The 19,887-nt window shown below is 42.3% G+C and overlaps 3 protein-coding genes across 8 annotated transcripts in view; 1 reads left to right on the top strand and 2 right to left on the bottom strand.

The window, feature by feature from the left end:
- Positions 1-1,758: 1,758 nt before the first annotated feature.
- On the bottom strand, positions 1,759-5,929 carry fbxo7 (F-box protein 7). 5 transcript variants are annotated; one of them, XM_068734082.1, is made up of 10 exons: positions 5,804-5,929; positions 5,228-5,423; positions 4,876-5,149; positions 4,030-4,242; positions 3,780-3,924; positions 3,603-3,686; positions 3,407-3,502; positions 3,090-3,266; positions 2,951-2,991; positions 1,759-2,438 (listed from the first exon to the last, which is right to left on the bottom strand). In XM_068734082.1, the coding sequence occupies exons 2-10, from the start codon at positions 5,347-5,349 to the stop codon at positions 2,148-2,150; spliced, it is 1,443 nt and encodes a 480-aa protein (XP_068590183.1). In that variant the 5' UTR covers positions 5,350-5,423; positions 5,804-5,929; the 3' UTR covers positions 1,759-2,147. The 5 variants fall into 5 exon arrangements, with proteins under 5 accessions (XP_068590183.1, XP_068590184.1, XP_068590182.1 ...); XM_068734083.1 differs by having other exon boundaries at positions 5,228-5,373; XM_068734081.1 differs by having other exon boundaries at positions 5,228-5,350.
- Positions 5,930-6,140: 211 nt separating this feature from the next.
- Positions 6,141-11,181, top strand: rtcb (RNA 2',3'-cyclic phosphate and 5'-OH ligase). Its single transcript, XM_068734079.1, has 12 exons — positions 6,141-6,576; positions 7,031-7,109; positions 7,212-7,279; positions 7,355-7,454; positions 7,540-7,696; positions 7,814-7,970; positions 8,047-8,206; positions 8,299-8,474; positions 9,571-9,759; positions 9,842-9,952; positions 10,590-10,709; positions 10,902-11,181. The coding sequence occupies exons 1-12, from the start codon at positions 6,484-6,486 to the stop codon at positions 11,007-11,009; spliced, it is 1,518 nt and encodes a 505-aa protein (XP_068590180.1). The 5' UTR covers positions 6,141-6,483; the 3' UTR covers positions 11,010-11,181.
- A 489-nt stretch (positions 11,182-11,670) lies between these two features.
- The window catches only part of xpot (exportin, tRNA (nuclear export receptor for tRNAs)), a 12,040-nt gene continuing 3,823 nt past the window's right edge, over positions 11,671-19,887 (bottom strand). For both annotated transcript variants that reach the window (XM_068734078.1, XM_068734077.1), the window contains exons 9-25: positions 19,526-19,762; positions 19,245-19,283; positions 19,107-19,169; positions 18,892-19,016; positions 18,630-18,774; positions 18,416-18,535; positions 18,225-18,319; positions 17,685-17,754; positions 17,367-17,605; positions 16,475-16,760; positions 16,200-16,389; positions 15,993-16,109; positions 15,783-15,898; positions 15,653-15,700; positions 15,499-15,570; positions 14,605-14,661; positions 11,671-14,503 (exon numbers count right to left, since the gene is read on the bottom strand). In XM_068734078.1, coding sequence (XP_068590179.1) covers positions 14,477-14,503; positions 14,605-14,661; positions 15,499-15,570; positions 15,653-15,700; positions 15,783-15,898; positions 15,993-16,109; positions 16,200-16,389; positions 16,475-16,760; positions 17,367-17,605; positions 17,685-17,754; positions 18,225-18,319; positions 18,416-18,535; positions 18,630-18,774; positions 18,892-19,016; positions 19,107-19,169; positions 19,245-19,283; positions 19,526-19,762 — 2,046 coding nt within the window. In that variant the 3' untranslated portion in view covers positions 11,671-14,476. The remainder of the gene's footprint in view (positions 14,504-14,604; positions 14,662-15,498; positions 15,571-15,652; positions 15,701-15,782; positions 15,899-15,992; positions 16,110-16,199; positions 16,390-16,474; positions 16,761-17,366; positions 17,606-17,684; positions 17,755-18,224; positions 18,320-18,415; positions 18,536-18,629; positions 18,775-18,891; positions 19,017-19,106; positions 19,170-19,244; positions 19,284-19,525; positions 19,763-19,887) is intronic.

The following is a 19,887-nucleotide window of genomic DNA, read 5'->3' as shown; positions in this document are numbered from 1 at the left end:
ATAATAAAAATAAATGATACAAATAATTAATAATAATTTGAATTAAACAACAACATAAAAACTTGTTTTTATATCATTTTAGAGAGTTTATTGATTGTGTAGAGAAGCCCATTCCTATTTCAATTTAGCCTGATTTTAATGAACAGTTCTATTTGTATCATGAATTATAAGTTAATAAATCAAACGTTTTACTTATCTCATAACTATAACTTTGCACGGCAAATCTATGTATTTACTTATTATCCAATAAATTATTAATTAATTAAAAAAACGATTCTTATGATACATTTTGCCTTACTTTATCTTAATTTAACCCCTAACCCTTTATTATTAAATACATGATATTGCACGAATATGTAATGAATGTAATAAATATTATTTGACATCACATCGCAGAGATGAATATTTGGGTTAATTCATTTGTTATTAATTTAGAAAAATGTGCCAATGATTTTCTTTTTTATTCAGTCTGCTCCGGGACTCAGCGGGTCATAAATCAGACGCACCCTTGTTAGCATTACCGCTAATGGTTAGCGTGAGAAGGATAGTCCCCGCCCGGCTGGTCATATATTACCTTCACAGTTAATTAGTTGAGGTTTAAATTAGCTCCCGGCTAATCAGCTAGCTTTGCTAACGACGGTTTAAGCTAACGATGGCGGTGACTTAACGGTTTTCGCGAGTCTTTGGCTGTTTAACGGAGGTAACGTTAGTTTGAAAATACCGGAATATATCACGGAATGTTACAGAAGAGTTACGTTGCTTCGTCCGTTGAATTTGGCTCATATTTGGCTGATTTTACCGGTTTATTTTCGGATAGTTTACGTCCTTCGTCTGTAAAAAGTAACAGGTGTTACAGCAAAAACTTCCCCGTTAAATCCTGTGACCCCGCCAGAAAGAAAGAAACACTGACACGTTAAAACAGACGTAAGAGAGTGATGGTGGTTGGCACGTTATATCAATACTACTATAAGTTGTTTTAAAATGGTGATTAAACAAAACGTATGTGATTTCCGATCAGGTCACAGGATTGAATGGGTAACGTAATTTTTTCATACACCGGTGTTTCACCGCAGCAAACTCCGCCCGCGCGGAGGGGCACCTCGTCGCCCGGTGAAACATGTCTGTTTGAACAAACGCACCCTTTGTTTTAGGACAAAAGGTGACGTCATTGTCTCACGAGCCGTGGAGACGTCCGTCAGTGTTTTAGGTTTTTTCTTTATTTTGTTTCACTTAAACCTTTATTGTGTCTCCTCCAACATTTCTCACACGTTAATACACGAACATGTAATAACATGTAATAAATAATATTAAACAAATATGTAATAAATAATATTAAACAAATATGCAATAAATAATATTAAACAAATATGTAATAAATATTAACACGAATATGTGATGTAATGTAATCAATATCATTACACAAATATGTAATAAATAATATTAAACACATATAATACATTTAATAAATATAACATGAATATGTAATATTAACACACGAATATGTGATAAATATTACACAAATATGTAATATTATGTAATATATAATATTAAACAAACATGTAATAAATATTGTTACATGAATATTTAATAAATGTAAAATATATTACACAAATATGGAATATAATGTAATACAAATTATATTATATATATTACACAAATATTACATAAATATGATATAATGTAATAAATATTACACAAATATGAAATATGTAATAAGTATTAGTATACATAATAATTGTAATAAATCAGACAAAAAACAACAATAAGAGACGTTTATTAAATAAGTATTTCACTACAGAAGTTACAAAAAATTCATCTGTTTTAATTATTTTTGCAGATTTATTGGTGTTTAAAGCAGAAAACATTCAATCTTCTTCCGTCCAGTTTTATTCCTATAAGCATTGTGTGTATGTATGTATGTATGTATGTATGTATGTATGTATGTATGTATGTATGTATGTATGTATGTATATATATATATATATATATATATATATATCCTTTTCTAGGACCTGGGGGACGTCCTCACTGACTCTATCAAACACGTGGTGATGAGTCTCTGATAATGAGAACAATGAGTGTTGTTGTTGTTGTTGTTGATTATGTGAGTTGTTTGTTTACTGCAGAAGGAGCTCCGATTGGTCGACTCAGATGAATCCTCTCCGGATGTCCGCGGCCCGCCCCCCCGTGGGGCGGACCCTCGGGAGCCTCCCCTCGAGGTCCGGCGGCGGGTCGACGGGGTCGTAGCGAGGCCGGGGGGGCTGGAGGAGGCGGGGGAGGGGGGGGAAGAGGCCCGGGCTCTGGTCGTAATCCCCCCCGATGATGCCGGGCAAGGGGGGGTGCGGGGGGACGAAGGGGTTCCGGTGAAAAGGGGGGAGGGGCCTGTAACGGGTCACGTGACGACGCTCACGGCGGATCTGATGGAACCTCTTGTAGAGCTGGAAACATTTAAATATATATATATATATATATATATATATATATATATATATATATATATATATATATATATATATATATATATATATATATATGAGCAAATATTTATACTCAATGGTTAGTCGTTACATCAATACAGCTGAGGTTTAAGACAATTAATTAAAATAAAAAATAATAATATCTATTCATTATCTTTAAACTGCATTAAAATAACCATATCACATCATTATAAATCAGTTAATTCATTTAATTAAAATTAAAAGTGTCAAATATTAAGAGTCTTGTGCTGTTTTAGATATGTTATTATTGTTGTTTAACTAAATTGTTAATAAAGTAATTGAAAATAATAATTATATTTTAGTTTTTAAATAAATGACTAATTAATTAAGTGGAAGAAAAATGTCCTTATTATTTTAATATAATTATTAGTTAAAGTGAGAAAAAAAACAGTCGGTGTGAAAAATAAAATAAAATAAAATGATATTTGGATACTGGTGCTCGTGTGTCTCACCTCTTTCCAGTCTGTGTCTCTGGACCTGCTCACGTCTCGATCTGAACAGAAGCACACAAGGACATTATTGATTATTTATTGATTATTAATCGATCACAGGAGACCCGCCGGGGGTCAGGCGACCCTCTCGCCGTCTCACCTGAGAAGTCCCGGCGGTACAGGTGTCTCCACAGCGAGGAGTCGGCCGTGGAGACGCTGAAGCGTCTGCAGACGGACGACAGTCTCACCACCGAGCGCACGTCCAGCAGCCGGAGGACTCGCAGGACCAGTTCAGGAGGAAGAGCGGCCAGACCGAACGCCACCGGCAGCGCCATCGCTGGAAAACACGGCGGTGACATCACAGTACTTGTACACTGTTGTACTGGTGCTTTTACTGAAGTGAGACTCCTGAATGCGTGATGTTTTGCATCTGTAATATTTATATGAATGATCTAAAAGACGACGTCGTGGTTTTACCGTCTCTGGCGGCGGCGATCAGCGGGTTCGCCAGCTGGTCTTTGAAGATCCGGGACAGTTTGTTCAGGTCTCTGAAAGCTGCAGCTGCACTTTCTCCTGAACAGAGACCAGACGTCACATCATCGTCATCATCGTCATCATCGTCATCATCAATGCTGTGACTCTCAGGAGCCGTGGACCAATCACAGAGCTCTACCTGGCCACTCGTGCGTCACGTAGCTGGACGGATTCAGACACAGTTTAGGAACCGCGACGACGGATTCGTTCACCTTCAGAGTCGCTGCAGCAGCAACAAGAGAGAACACGTTATCCTTCATGTTCTCATAATAATGAAGCGTTCCTCATGTGACCACACATCAGAGAGTGAACGGACCGTTGATGACGAGCACGGGGCCCATCACCACGGACACCACCGTGGCCAGGCTGTTCTCACACAGAGGGTGGGTGTACTGCAGCCTGTAGACTCCAGCTGGGGACCTCCAGCCCGGTGGCATCTCAGAGGCCTTCAGCCCAGCGCTCTGCACACACACACACACACACACACACACACACACACACACAGTTCATACAACAACACACTGATCTCCTCCACTACAGAGAAGCCTCCCCCGGTCGTCTCTCACCTGAGGAACGAAGCCGGTCTCCAGCATCAGCAGGTGTCCGGCCACCATGATGGCATCGGTGGGGCTGGAGGTCTGAGCCGAGTGGTGGAGGAGCTCCAGAGAGAGGGGGGCCTGGCCGTCCTCTGCCTCGCTGCACAGCATGGGCTCCCAGCGGGGGGCCGACGGCGGTCTGGTCTCCTCGGGGTCCGATGCGGACGCTGCAGGTCTGCTGGACTGATTAATGAACACGACGAGGTCAAAGAGTCTGAGAGACGACTACGAGTACGATCAGTGAGGAGGAACCCTAGAGTGAGTCTTTAACAGCAACTGTTGTCATGAGGACAGTTTATGACCGCATGAATCTATAGACAGTACGACGTGGACGTAGTCACTGTGACCACACCACTAGTGTGTTTTATAGCCTTGAGTTCTACTTTTTTATCTATTTGCATCTTGTTTTTTTTGTCTGTCAACATCTTGGTTTTTGCAACCAGTGAACAGGAAGTCACCATGTCTGGACTGAGGAGGAGTGACGTAGAGACGCCGTATACGTCTCTGGTAGAGACCTGTCAATCAGCGTGTAGCCCCGCCCCCTAAAGCATCCCCTGCTTTCTGGTCTGTTTGACTCTAAATGTTCCATAATGTACTAAATGAACATCATGCTGTATTGAAGAAGACTGTAAACTAGAGATTGAGACCATAAACTCATGTTTACAATGTTTACTGAGGGAATAAATCAAGAGAGAAGTAGAGTCATTTTAGACTAGACTTCTATACGACCAGAGGAGTCGCCCCCTGGTGGACACTAGAGAGAATGCAGCTTTAACTTTAAAGAACCGGAGGATGTCTTCTGGTTGATTCACTCACCTGTTTGGATGTCATGGCAGCAGTCTGCTGGTTCTGTTGGTTCTGCTGGTTCTGTTGGGTCTGCTGGTTCTGTTGGTTCTGCTGGTTCTGTTGGGTCTGCTGGTTCTGTTGGGTCTGCTGGTTCTCTGAGTTGCTGGTCTTCCCGTCGGCTGCAGACTCCGGCAGGATGACACAGATCAGATCTCCGGAGACGATGCCGCAGGACGACAGAGTCTGACCGGAGTCTGAAAGAAGCTCTGATCCGTTCAGAGACAAACTGAACCGTGTGTCTGCACTGGAACACAGAGACGTGTTTCTACTTAGAAAACCAAGAGAGAAAGAACATCAGCACCATCGTGTGAAGATGTCTCACCTGAGTCCCCGAGAGGACAGCAGCGTCTCCTGGACCAGCTCCCTGAGCTCCTTCAGACCGGGATCTTGTCCCAGTAGCTCCACTCTGCTGGTGACTCGCTGCAGACGAACACGAAGCTTCATGCTGACACCAACAGATGAAGTTCACTGAACATCACAACACAGCAGCAAGAGCTAGCACCTATAGCGCGTCATGTCTAAAATACGGTGACAAGGTAAAGTAGTTTAAAATGAGAGCATTTACGATTACACCTTGAACAGATTTAAATGATATTGTTTGTGTAGTTGTGTGGAAGTTATCCTGCTGGACAAGAACACAAACAGAAACTACACGAGTCACTAATCTCCATGTTTTTGTTTTATGATGAGTCAATGCAGCCTCAACATTAAATAATCCGTAGAAGAAGAAGTTAAACGTTTCGTTTTCGTTTCTGAACGTTTCGAGTTGTCGCGTAACAACGAAGCGCTGCTAGTTTACTTAGCGTTAACTAGTTAACTTAGCGTTAACTAGGTTGGTTAGCTAGTTGACTCGTTTAACCGACGGTTTGGAGATAAAAGCAGAAATAAAAACACTTACATGAGTTAACGTGGTTACATCCGGGTCGTTTGTAACATTTCTCTCAATCTGTAAACAGAGCAGCAGCGAGACAGCGGCGTCAAACGGCTACAGCTTCTGGTTCCGGTTCTCTAAGTAAAACACTTTCACAATAAAACCCTTGTCGGAAATGTCTCGTAAAGCAGAAGTTAATAAATACTTAAGTTATGGCTTGTGAACTTCCTTCAGGGGACCGGGTGTCATTGTGTGATCAACATGGCGACGATCACTTGTACTAGCATTAAATGTGATAACTTTAAAAAATGAGAAAATAGTTCATGCCTTGTTTTGAAGGTCAGTCGCAGAATATCCGGCTCTACTTGCATCGTCTCTGATACGTTTACTCTAATACTACAACTACGGCAAGCGAATCCGCTTATTATATCGCTTATACTCTTGCCCACGAAGATAATATGATATTCTAACACCGCTACTTTATGACTCCTTCACATTTAGATTAACGGCCTCTTAAATATTTAATCATATGTTTAATTTTACGATTAAAGTGACGTTTGAATGCGTCATGCCGAAATTACCAACCGCGTTTTGCTGTCAAAAAGCCCGTGGGGCTTCCGTACCGCTGCGCCTCGCTGACTGACCGGTGTAGCAGTGTCTGTAAACATTGAACTGCGGGACATTTAGACCTTCTCGTGATCGGAGCCATGAGTCGGAGCTACAACGATGAGCTGCAGTACCTGGACAAGATCAGCAGCAACTGCTGGAGGATCAAAAAAGGGTTCGTTCCCAACATGCAGGTGAGACTCCGGCGCTGCTACGCTGTTAGCCGTCAGCGTGGCTAGCTGGGTTAGCACATGTTGGCTAGCTCTGTAGTCTGGAAACATGACGGCGATGAACTCAACGACGTCATTAGATTCAATGAAGTCAACCCTTTAATATCAGCCGCAAACTGAGGTTTAAACCCGCTGACGTAGCAGAGTGACGCAACTGTTCGCTGTGAAACGTGAGCCGAATTAAAGGGCGGAGCCTAAAGATGTGACGACACTAAAAATACATCCAAATACAATGTACAGTTTGGCTACGTAGACAATCTAAATCATAATCAACAGTCATTCTAATGGGATTCAGCAGAGTATAGTCACTTATTGGATTATCAAACATTGTTTATATTGATATTGACAGATTAAAAAACAACACACACACACACACACACACACACACACTCTAACATGTTTCCTGTCGCTCCTCCAGGTTGAAGGAACGTTCTACGTGAACGAGTCTCTGGAGAAGCTGATCTTTGAGGAGCTCCGTAACGCCTGTCGAGGAGGAGGTCGGCTGCTCTTCATCTTCTCACCTCTTCATCTCCTCACCTCCTCACATCATCTCACGAGTTTTCACTTCATGTTGTCGTGGTGTTCTTTGTGTCCTTCAGGTTTCGGAGGATTCCTTCCCGCCATGAAACAGATCGGGAACGTGGCGGCGCTGCCGGGGATCGTACACGTGAGTCACATGACCGCATGACTTCGTTTGTAATGAAGGTTCAGAGCCGAACTGACTCGTTGACTCGTCCCTCAGAGGTCCATCGGGCTCCCGGACGTCCACTCCGGATACGGGTTTGCGATCGGAAACATGGCCGCCTTCGACATGAGCAACCCGGACGCCGTGGTGTCTCCAGGTGAGACTTTAATTACCTGATAGTGTTTTAATAGACTAAATGAGTGTCTTCGTGATGATGGTCTGAATGTCCGTGTGGCCTTCAGGCGGCGTAGGTTTTGACATAAACTGCGGCGTTCGTCTGCTGAGGACCAACCTGGACGAGGGGGACGTCCAGCCGGTGAAGGAGCAGCTGGCCCAGGCGCTGTTTGACCACATCCCAGTGGGGGTCGGGTCCAAGGGAGTCATCCCCATGGGTGCCAAGTAAGGAGGCCCTCAGGGACCCGGGTCAGAGGAGACAATGCTTCGTCTACCTGTGTTTCTAATGCTATCAGTGCTACCTGTGCTACCTGTATTAAATGTGTTACCTGTGCACCACAGGGACCTGGAGGAGGCTCTGGAGATGGGGGTGGACTGGTCTCTGAGGGAGGGGTACGCGTGGGCCGAGGACAAGGAGCATTGCGAGGAGTACGGCAGGATGCTGCAGGCCGACCCCAACAAAGTGTCCTCCAAGGCCAAGAAGAGAGGCCTGCCGCAGGTATACATCAGCGTCTTCATGTACACCAGTGATTTAATCACCTGTGGATACAAACCGCTCACCTGTTGTGTTGAAGCTGGGGACTCTGGGAGCAGGAAACCACTACGCTGAGATCCAGGTGGTGGACGAGATCTACAACGACTACGCCGCCAAGAAGATGGGCATCGACCACAAAGGTCAGGTGTGTGTGATGATCCACAGCGGCAGCAGAGGACTCGGACACCAGGTGGCCACAGGTAGGACGTTACCTCACAACATTCATAGAGCTCAGGAGGCTGAAGAGGCTCCTTCTCCCGATAAATAATGTTGTTGTTGTTGTTGTTGACAGACGCTCTGGTTGCCATGGAGAAGGCGATGAAGAGAGATAAGATCACGGTGAACGACCGTCAGCTGGCCTGCGCTCGCATCACCTCTCAGGAGGGACAGGACTACCTGAAGGGGATGGCTGCTGCAGGGAACTACGCCTGGGTCAACCGCTCCTCCATGACCTTCCTCACCAGACAGGTGAGCACACACCTGAGACACCTGGGGACACGTAAAACACCTGGGGACACGTGGGGACACCTTGAGACACCTGGGACATGTAAAACATCTGGGGACACCTGGGGACTCATGGGACACGTAAAACATCTGGGGACTCATGGGAGACGTGAGACACCTGAGACATGTAAGACACCTGGGGACACCTTGAGACACCTGGGACACGTAAAACATCTGGGGACACCTGGGGACTCATGGGACACGTAAAACATCTGGGGACACGTAAGACACCTGAGGACACATAAAACATCTGAGGACACGTGAGACACCTGGGGACTCATGGGACACGTAAAACATCTGGGGACACGTAAAACATCTGAGGACACGTGAGATTCCTGGGGACTCATGGGACACGTAAAACATCTGGGGACACGTAAAACACGTGAGACACCTGGGGACACGTGAGACACCTGTCCTCAGGACCAATACTGGGTCAGACTTTTAGGAAAGTAGCAATAAAAGCTTCTATCAAATTACAGCGGAGATTGTTTCCCAGGCAACATTTAATTTTACAGTTCTATAATTCTAATAAATTCAAAGTAAAGAGTCATTTTGAAACTAATTAAAGAGGAAAAAGACATTAATTAATTAATAAATGTGTCTTAGTCAGCAGGAACAAACAATTCAACTATTCATTCCATTTAAGATGTTGCACTATTTTACTACTATAATAGTACTAATATATCACTAAAATATACTACTGTAATATTATTATACTACTATAATAATACTTCTAAGAGAGTACTATTATACTACTAAAATATACTATATTAGTATGACTATGGCTGATGGGATTATTTTAAATGACTTATTTGAATTAGTAACCGGTTAATTATACAAAATAAGTTTTACTATTTTCTGTTAGTCGTCTTCGTCCTGCACCAAATGTCTTTGTTTACATTCAAAGCTTCTATTGAGGTTTTATCATCATATTTTATGACGTCATCACCCTAAAAAGTCTTAGTGTCTTTATAAAAGTAATTTATGGTGCCGTTAGATTATTAATACATATTTTGAAGTGTGTGTAGAGTTCTAAAAGTATCATTCAATTCATTTTCAGGCCTTTTCTAAAGTGTTTGTGACGACCCCCGACGACCTCGACATGCACGTCATCTACGACGTTTCTCACAACATCGCCAAAGTGGAGGAGCACATGGTGGACGGGAGGCAGAAGACTCTGCTGCTCCACCGCAAAGGGTCCACCCGGGCCTTCCCCCCCCACCACCCGCTCATCCCCGTGGACTACCAGGTAGACCGCCGTCGCCCAGCGAGGCTCTGAAAAGACGCTAACGGGACGTTTGAAGTGACCCGTCTGGTTGTTTGTTTTTCAGCTCACAGGTCAGCCGGTGCTGATCGGAGGGACGATGGGAACCTGCAGCTACGTCCTCACCGGGACGGAGCAAGGCATGACGGAGACGTTCGGCACCACCTGTCACGGAGCGGTACGAGTCTTTATACGTTTAAAACAACAATCATGTTAGGAAGAAGTCTGGTACGATATTTACATATACTACAGAGCGGTGAAGCCCCGCCCCTTCCTGTTGACACCATAAAATACGGCGAGAAACGAATAACTTCTTGATCCTGTTTGAATTGAACACGTTGGTCAACTTTAAAAGATGATTTCGCACGTCAAGAAAAAGTAGCATTTTCTCGTAAAACTGTGGAAATACATAATTACATTTAGACAGACGACGACACCCAAAAGTGTCGCGCCTTTTTTTTTTGCTCACATCAAAGACGGGTCTTGGCCGTTCTTTCATCCGGTAGGTTATTTGTGCGTGGAACTTAGCTAAGTTAGCGAGCGAGTCAAGCTAACGGCCGTGTTGTTGACGTTTAACTTTCGTGTCTATTTAACTCTTTTAAATCACGTCTTTCGCAGTTTATTATCGTACATATTCTTTCTTTCACCACACGATCATAATATGTTGATTAATGATTATTAAATAGTCAGCGTTTTACTGCAGTGGATGTATTTTAGTCACTAAAATATCAAAGTGTGTACGTCATTTAACAGAACACAGGAGCTGCTGCATCGATCGGTGACTTTCCTTTCTTTTTAAATTATATTGTTTTCAGGGTCGCGCTCTGTCTCGAGCGAAGTCCCGCAGGAACCTGGACTTCCAGGACGTTCTGGACAAACTGGCCGACCAGGGCATCGCCATCCGAGTGGCTTCACCCAAACTGGTGATGGAGGAGGTGAGGACAACACAAATACTTATTTAAATATTTAATGCTTTTTATTTGGCTCGTGGGAACAGTTTTATTCAAGGTCTGATGTTAGAGGAAGTAATTTTAAATATTTAGAGTTTTTATGACTCATTTAAAAGTAAAATCCGTCTGTACGCAGACGATCTACGATTGTTTATTGGCGTTTATTTTTTTTTTTAGGCTCCTGAATCATACAAAAACGTGACGGACGTCGTCAACACGTGTCACGACGCTGGAATCAGTAAGAAGGCGATCAAACTGCGACCGATCGCCGTGATTAAAGGCTGAAGATGACTAAAGACTATTTACACGAAACGGGAAGAATTCTTCTTCTTCTGTACTCAACAAGCAGAAGATAATCCACTTTTTTTTGTTTTGAAACAGAATTTATGTTGAAGAGAAAATGAGATTGAAAATACATTTTTGTGATCCAAATAAAGATGAGCACTTTTCTTCAGAATTCTTTCCACATTAATTCACGCTTCAAATTTCTCCGTTACAGAAAGTACTGTTAAACTACCGTCAATGAACTGGACACTTCCTGTTTATGGTTTTCAAATTAAAAGAGGACTCGACGACTAAATCTCCTCTATTGTTAGTTATTGATGTGATTATTTCTGATTGATCAACTTAACGAATGAAAAAAAAAAACAGTAGAGAAAATTGTGAATTAAATGTAAATTTTTTTCTAAAATAAAAACTTTATTTTTAAATTAATTGAAACCTATTCCGTTTATTTTAATGTCTGTTAATCTGTCAATGAACAATTGATCAATTCATTTGTTTAGAGGGCTGATTAGTAAATCAATGAATTTAAGTTCATAATCACATAATGGAGGTTGCGTTAATAAAACAATTCCATGTTAGGAAGTTAATATTTATAATATGAATGGAGGAATAAAGACTCCAGTTTGTTTGTTAAACAATAAATAAAACAGGAAGTTAGATGTCATGATTAGTAAACAATTTATTGGTACTAACAGATGTTTATCTCCATATCAAAACAAAAATAATATCCAGGTTCCAACACGTTTCACCAGCAATGAACAAAGTTTATTCTCAAACCTCATTTCTCGACTCGTTAAAGATGAAATAAAATAAAGACATAAGCTGAAGATTCATCAGTAAACCTTGTTTTCATATTTGTCCTTTTTGAAAACAGCTGATTCTTCTTTAGTGGGTCAAATACTACAACGGTACGGTGATTAAATATTACTTCAGATGTTTGAGGGAAATCTACGACGGCGTAAAAAAATAAATAAAATATGGAGCGGGGTAGGGGCGGTACATGTACGAGAAAAAAACGTGGATAGTCTCAGAGATTAAAGTGGTAAATTAAGAGGAAAAAAACTCAAATATTCTCCGTGATTATCTCTAAACTTCTGAATTTTATCTTGTAATATTTAACCTATAATGTTCCTCATACGCTGCCGTAGATATCCGTCATTCAAGTTGATTGGACTATTTATAGTTAACAGGTTTAGTGTTTGTTTTACAGATTAGCATTCGTACAAACTCCAAAACTTTAAATACGAGAGTGAGACGATGAGGTGGAAATCAATCAGCACAGACAGGATGTGGTTAGCCTAGCTTAGCACGAAACAGCTCTAGAAGTGCCCCTGAAACTGTTTAGGGGCATTTTTTTACATTTATGTTTGTGTGCTAATTAAACAAACGAGACACAAAGTGTTAATTAGTGAGCTGCTTTTAAAGTTACATTAAAGTGAATTTTTACTTCTTTTGATGTAGCTAGGCTAGCAGTTTCCCCATTTCCAGTCTTTATGCCAAACTAGGCCAACCATGTCCTGATTCCAGCTCTCGTCTTAAAGCAACACACAGACATGAAATTAATATCCACTTTGTCATTTTACTCTCAGAAAGAAAATTAGCCTCTTAGGATATTGAACTGTTCCTTTAGCTAGGCTAGCAGTTATGCTAAGCTAACCACTTCTGAAAGCAAAGAAAAAGACAAGATTTGCAAACAATTTCATAACATTGGCTTAATTGGTTTGACAAAAAACACGTGACTAAAGGTCCTCTTACTGGAGTTTTAACTCTTAAGACGTTGAGATCAGTTTCTAATGTCACGATTTTAGTTTAGCTGACTTTGAAACTTCAAGATAACATAAATTCATCCCGACATGTTCCTGCTTGAGAAAACGGTTCATTATTATATTTAAATTATTAAGTTTGGTGATATTCTACATATTTCCTTCAATATCGTCCCCAACAAATGCAGCATTTCGTTTTTATTTGATTAAAAACTACGGAGAGCATCTGTTTTAGGAGATTACTGATGAAACTTTCTATTTGTTCCTCAACAAGAAAACATGTAAAACACTTAAACTTTGTTTTTATAAGTTAATGTGAGAAATGTTAAAGCTGCAATCAGACAAAAGTACAAGAAATGAACGTCAGAGATTTGAACAAAGTTACCGGATCTTCTTTTTTGTCTCCATTTGATTGGTTTTCGTTTCAGCTCCTTCACAGTATTGATCAGTGAAGCGTTTGCATATTAATCAATCAATCGATTAATCCTGAATTGTCACAAATGCTTGAATACAAAATTAAATCGAGCTGCTTCTGTACACAACTTTGACTTTTGTTTTTACACGAATGATGAACGAGTTTGTGTTTTTATGGAAGCTCATTAACGCAGAGAAAATAAGAAAATTAAATTGATTAAATGTAAATTAAAAAATACTCATGAATGAATCTAATTTAGCCAAAATTATAAATCAAACGGTTGACTTTTTCAAAATTATGAGATTTAAAAAAAAAGATCAAATTAGGAGATACTTAACCAAAATATGTTTAAAAAAAAACAACAACAATTATGAGATCAAAATAATGAGATACTGAGTCAAGTATAAAACTAAAAATCATAATTAATAAAATGAAGTTTGAGATACCACATCAAAATTTAACAACTTTTTAAATCACATAATAGTCAAATAATGAGTTTGATTAACTAAGTCAAAAATATGAAAACAAAATCAATAGCAAGTCAAAAATAATGATACTTATAACTTTTAAAGTCACCATTGTATGACACCAATTCAAATTTAGGAGTACGTAAGAGCTTTATTGATTATCTCATAGTCTTTACTTAAGTGTTTTTTTTTTATTTTCTGGCACTAATGATCTTCCACATTTATCTTCCAGATGGGAAAAAATAAAATAAAAAGCAAACCTAGGAACTGTATTTACATTTTTAACATCTTATTCTCTTATTTACATTTTTGTTCCTCCATTTTATTTTTCATTTCCATCTGAAATTAAAAATATTACTCAAAACATTCTACAAAGATAATAACTGCTTTAAATTGAGAGTTTGAGGAGAACACTACGGAGGAAGAAGCAGCTTCACGTCAAACTCAAAATCAATTCCTCAAAACATAAAACTAAAACAAATCAACGTCACACTCTGGATGAAGTAAAACAGGTCGGCCCTCGTTTTGTATCCATCGTGTGAAACAACATCCAAAGAAAAGGTGAAGTCTAGCGTGTTGAAGGGTTCTTAAAGCTTCGTTTCAGGAGATTTACCAAACGTTTCTCTCTCTCAGACTCTTACTTTCGCCTCCACGTTTATTTCTGAGCTTCAGTCGAGCTCCTTCAGTCCTCGTGGACAGCTCGGCTTGTCTCGGGTTCGAACCCTCGACCGTCCGTCCCGACTTCAGACGGACTTCCGTCACTCGTTAAGTGCAAAAAGCAGCTCCTATGCTACCACTTCCTGTGACGTGAACTTCCACCTCCTACAGCTTGGCTCGCTGAAAGAACGCCTGAAGAGACGTAAAGAAGATCAACAATAATCTGTTACAACAGGCTGAGAACCAATCAAATCACATTATTGATTATTATAATAATACAAACACAATCGTACCTTAATGTAGTTTTTCAGGACTTTGACGTCCGGCTGCTGAAGAACTTGACAAAGCTCCTGTAAAATATAGAAATATAGAAACCGTTTCATCTGAATCCTTTTATTATTATTATTATTATTATTATTAAGTTATGTTTACGTTTCTTTTCATCTGTATATTATTTCTATTTAGTAACAAACTACAATAAAATAAATTGGACATGATGACGTTTATTAAAGTCAGAATTTAAATTTAACAATTTTAATAAAGACCGAGTTATGTGTTTTCTTTAAACGCTACTTTTTAAAATCGTTTTCATCTATTTAGTAACAAACTACAATAACATAAGTTGGTGATAAAAGAGGTTTAAGCAGATAAACTGTTTCTGTTACTTGAAATGTTTCAATTATGACGTTTAAAACATTTTAATTTAACAATTATAATGACGCCAAATGTTTGATTTACTACGTTACAATTATACGAGATAATAAATCTAAATCATGAGTCACCACGAGACAGAAACGGTCAAATTCAGACAAAGAGATTTACAGATTTAAACGTTTTGTAGCAGATTAAAACATCCTGACGTCTTCTAGTGAACGTAAACATCTGGTTTATGGATTTACGTCGTGAGTCGAGAGTTTTAGAACGAGTGCTGTTATATTTAAAATCTGAAGAAATGAAAAGAGAAACAGATTTCTTCATCTTCAACGTAGAACGTTTCTAATGAAAGTCAGCTGACATCGACAAACACACGATTTTTGACCCAGAAGACAGAAGTTCGTGTCTCGTACAAAGTTAAAATAAGTTGACATATTTTAACGTTAAATGTTACAATGTTGTGTTTAAAACCAGGAGAAAATACATAACTGTTTTCTGTGAATATTGTTATAAAGAACTGAGGTGTGTCTCACCTGAGAGATTTCTGGCGACACCTGCAGTGAAGGTAAATATTCCTGCTGCAAGAAGTGGATGAACTCGAGCCCCTGAAAGAAAAACTCAAATTCAAAACAAGAACAAACAAACACAAGAACAACATTTAACATCTATAATAAACCGCTTTTTTACCCGTTTGAGATGAATCATTTTCAGTGTGAGTGCACACTCGGACAGCGTCTGAAACACAAGAGCAGAGCCGCTGCTGAACTGAACTCTGGTTTCCTTAAAACGGGTTGAATGTGGAGTCCGGTGAACTCACCAGGACCGTCTGAGCGTCCGAGAGGTCGAAAGTGGGTTTGAGAGGAGCCAGGAAACACGCGGGAACAATGTGTTTGTAGACGAAGTCGGGGAATCCCACCATGCCGTCTTTTCCTCCTGCGGGTTTGAATCGGAAGACAAAGGGACATGAAGACAAAGACCGGGTCTGAGGCAGCAGGTTCTGATGCTTCTCTACAGCCCTCTTTCTCACCCCACAGCTCCACCAGCCTGGACAGGATGATGAAGCAGGTCTTCTGGGCGATGGGGTCGGGGAAGTCCACGGCTCCCTGGATGATGGTGAACACCACGCGCTCGATGTTTTCTGCTCCTGAAGACAACGAGACAAGTCACGTGATCAAAAAAGTTCGACTGTGGTTTGGAAGCGTTCAGAGGAGAAGCTCCGACGGTGAACACTCACCCTGGTTGGCCATCACCTCGTTCATGCCGCTCCCTGCCACGGTCTGGATGAAGGTGAAGTAGCTCCTCCTCAGCATCTGCTTCTCCAGAGCGGCCGCCTGGTCGTTGTCCTCGGCCGGCCGGGCCAACACCCCGAAGATGGCGAGAACCAGCGGCATGAAGACCTGCTGCAGGAAAGGAGACACCTGCTGCTGCAGAGACCAAGAACAAAACCCGTTAATGAACCAGTCAACGTCTTGGTGTCCGTCACTCTCCTCTTCTTCTTCTTCTGCATACCTTGAACTTGGCGGTGATCTGGCTGATGAGCGGGATGAACTCCTGCAGGTCTTTGGCCTCGCAGTCCTTCAGCATGTGTTCGGAGGCGGCGGGGACGAAGGGCAGCACCTCCTCCTCCATGCAGATGATCATGCGGTGCAGGAAGGAGCGCACCGAGCTGCGCAGAGTCCCACGCTGGACGGGGCAGCTCAGAGCCGGCAGGAAGGTCTGCAGACAGTCCCGGTAGACCTCGGTGCAGCCGCAGTGCTTCACCGTCTGCTTGTTGCTGAACGCCTTGCTGGTCCGACTGCAGAGAGAAGATCAGAGAAGATCAGGAGAATGAACCCGGGGTTGAAAAGCATGTTTTATTTAAACAGGAGGAGGAGAGAGAAGGAAGGAAGGAAGGAAGGAAGGAAGCGAGGAGGAGGACAAGAAAGGAAGGAAGCAAGGAGGAGGAAGAAGGGGGGAGGAGGAGAAGAAAGGAAGGAAGGGATTAGAGACTCGAAACATGTTTTACTGAATATTGGAGTCAGCAAAACTTTATTTACACTGTGATGGTTAACGTTAAACTTTATTTACACTGTGATGGTTAACGTTAAAACTTTATTTACACTGTGATGTTAACGTTAAACTTTATTTACACTGATGGTTAACGTTAAAACTTTATTTACACTCTGATGGTTAACGTTAAAACTTTATTTACACTCTGATGGTTAACGTTAAACTTTATTTACACTCTGATGGTTAACGTTAAACTTTATTTACACTCTGATGTTAACGTTAAACTTTATTTACACTCTGATGTTAACGTTAAACTTTATTTACACTGTGATGTTAACGTTAAAACTTTATTTACACTCTGATGGTTAACGTTAAACTTTATTTACACTCTGATGGTTAACGTTCTCCTCACCTGGCGAACCCCACGGCGTGGCTCAGGCAGTCGGCGAGCGCGGTCTGCCTCTCGTCCTCCGTCTCCAGCGGCAGCTTGGCGAGCAGCAGGCGGAAGGCGTCCATCAGCGGCAGCAAGAGGCTTCTCATCAGCGCCTGCTTCCTCTCCGCCGGACTCTCGGCGTTCACGATCAGCACGCCCGCCGTCTCGAACATGAACAGCTGGTCGTCGCTGGTCAGCAGCGCCGGGAAACCGTTATCCTGGAGAGACGAGACGAAGGAGGTGAGAAGTCAGAAGTCACCTCCTCCGCTGAAGAGACGACGACGTGTTGGTACTTACAGGAGGAGCCAGTTCCAACAGGTCCTGGATCTGGGTCAGGATGTCCTCGATGAAGGCGGTCATGTGTTTACTGTCAACACACAAAATATATGAACGAATACTTCATAAAATATACAAATATATACACACAGCATCCCCTGCTTTATGGTGTGTTTGACTCTAAATGGAGCATAATGTACTAAATGAACATCATGCTGTATTGAAGAAGACTGTAAACTAGAGATTGAGACCATAAACTCATGTTTACAATGTTTACTGAGGGAATAAATCAAGAGAGAAGTAGAGTCATTTTAGACTAGACTTCTATACAACCAGAGGAGTCGCCCCCTGGTGGACACTAGAGAGAAGTAGAGTCATTTTAGACTAGACTTCTATACAACCAGAGGAGTCGCCCCCTGGTGGACACTAGAGAGAATGCAGCTTTAACACTTGTCACACTCACTGTCCTTCTAGTTTGCCGGGTTTCTTTGAACCTTAAATTACTGTCAATGATTCAACGTTTCATCAAATTGAAAGTCTTAGAGGAACAGCCCGACTCACTGCAGAGTCTTGATGAACCTGGAGAAGAGGTAGGCCACTCTGCTGCGGACCTTTGGGCTGCTGTGTCTCAGTCCTCTTTGGTCCAGAAACGCCATCTGACAGTGAACACAACACCGCGGTCAGTCTCACAGAGGATTCTACACGGGTTTTAATGGGTATCAATGTGTATTTTATTGCATAGTCTCTCTCACCAGAACGTTAGGGATGTGTTGAGGCTCCACCAGAAAGAACTTGTCGTATCTGACGACGGTTTCAAAGAACTCCAGAGACACGGAGCTGTGCTGGTAGCTGCTCACGCCGCAGGATACCAGCTATCAGATAAACAACAACAACAACAACAACACAGTGAGTTACCGTTTCCACAGAGGGTGAAACACGCTCCATCAGTGGAGATGCGTGACCCACCGTCCTCATCATGTCCTGCAGAGCGCTGGTCTTCGCCGTGTCTCCGGAGAAATGGGCGCCGTGCGACGCTGGCAGAGCCTCGCCGAGCATGTAGAGCAGCCTGATGGCCACCTCCACCTCCATGAACGCCGCCGTCTGCCAGGTCCTAGAGAGCAACACATTCAAGGTCACTGTTGGGCATTCAAAAAGTAAATAAATACATAACTATATAATAGTATAAATAAATAGATATTTAATGTATATAAATAAAGTGTGCTCTCACAGCATGCTGCTGTTGAAGACTCGTCGTACGGCCTCCAGCAGCAGCTCAGGAGAAACCTGAGCCAGTCGGTCCAACAGCATCTTCAGCTGCTTCCTGTACTCCACAAACATGGCCTCATCTTCACCCTGAGAACAAACCAGACTACAGTCAAAGACTACAAACATGGCCTCATCTTCACCCTGAGAACAAACCAGCATTAAAAACTACAAACTCGCCTCATTTTCAAAGTTGTACTCGTCGTCATACGTCAGTTTCTTCATGACAGCCAGCATGATCGCCTGCAGGATGAAAGGCAGCGTATTAATTATTGTAAACATCAAAGAGACGATTATTGTTAATCATCAAACACTCACCTCGATGTTGGTCTTCTGCTGGTCCGTCAGTTGGGGAAGCTAAAAAACAAACCCCCAAAAAACAAGTTAAAGTATCCCAAAATATCAATGAATAATACTCTGAAACCTAAAGATATTAAAAGTGGAGCCTCCTGGGCCGTGGTGGTCCAGGTGGAGCCTCCTGGGCCGTGGTGGTCCAGGTGGAGCCTCCTGGACCGTGGTGGTCCAGGTGGAGCCTCCTGGGCCGTGGTGGTCCAGGTGGAGCCTCCTGGGCCGTGGTGGTCCAGGTGGAGCCTCCTCACCTGCTTGAGGACGTGCAGGTACTCGTAGCAGAAGCCCACGATGTTGGCGGAGATGTCGTCGTCCTCGTGGACCAGCAGCTGCAGCAGCAGCGGCACTTTGGTCTCCACGGCCTGCAGCGTCTCCGCCGTGTCCTTCACGTTGCCGGTCTTGGCCAGTTTGGTCCAGCTGAGCACCAGACTCTGACCCATCCCGTTCACCAGCCGGGAGAACTTGGCCAGGAAGTCCACGTCCTCCTCCTGACGGGACAGGAAGTGGACAATAAAAGGAGGTGAGAAAGCATGCGACCTCTGAAACTCTCATTTCTGCCTGAAGACAACCAGTTGGACTTCCTGCGCTGCGTTCCTCTGAGAACAAAGCGGTC

This window comes from Cebidichthys violaceus, unplaced genomic scaffold (genome assembly GCF_023349555.1).
Source record: "Cebidichthys violaceus isolate CVI_PGR_0920_01 unplaced genomic scaffold, fCebVio1.0.p SCAF_60, whole genome shotgun sequence".
In the NCBI taxonomy this organism is placed as follows: domain Eukaryota; kingdom Metazoa; phylum Chordata; class Actinopteri; order Perciformes; family Stichaeidae; genus Cebidichthys; species Cebidichthys violaceus.
This window is presented reverse-complemented; position numbering and strand designations above follow the sequence as displayed.

What these genes read in the sequence shown, in the direction of transcription:
- fbxo7 (XM_068734082.1), bottom strand. Translation starts at nt 5,349, where the DNA reads ATGAAGCTTCGTGTTCGTCTGCAGCGAGTCACCAGCAGAGTGGAGCTA. An exon ending in AGACCGGCTTCGTTCCTCAG is followed by an intron (nt 3,925 to 4,029) that starts GTGAGAGACGAC and finishes GTGTGTGTGCAG; the next exon opens with AGCGCTGGGCTGAAGGCCTC. An exon ending in GAGACACAGACTGGAAAGAG is followed by an intron (nt 2,439 to 2,950) that starts GTGAGACACACG and finishes AAATGTTTCCAG; the next exon opens with CTCTACAAGAGGTTCCATCA.
- rtcb (XM_068734079.1), top strand. Translation starts at nt 6,484, where the DNA reads ATGAGTCGGAGCTACAACGATGAGCTGCAGTACCTGGACAAGATCAGC. An exon ending in TGACCTTCCTCACCAGACAG is followed by an intron (nt 8,475 to 9,570) that starts GTGAGCACACAC and finishes ATTCATTTTCAG; the next exon opens with GCCTTTTCTAAAGTGTTTGT. An exon ending in CCAAACTGGTGATGGAGGAG is followed by an intron (nt 10,710 to 10,901) that starts GTGAGGACAACA and finishes TTTTTTTTTTAG; the next exon opens with GCTCCTGAATCATACAAAAA.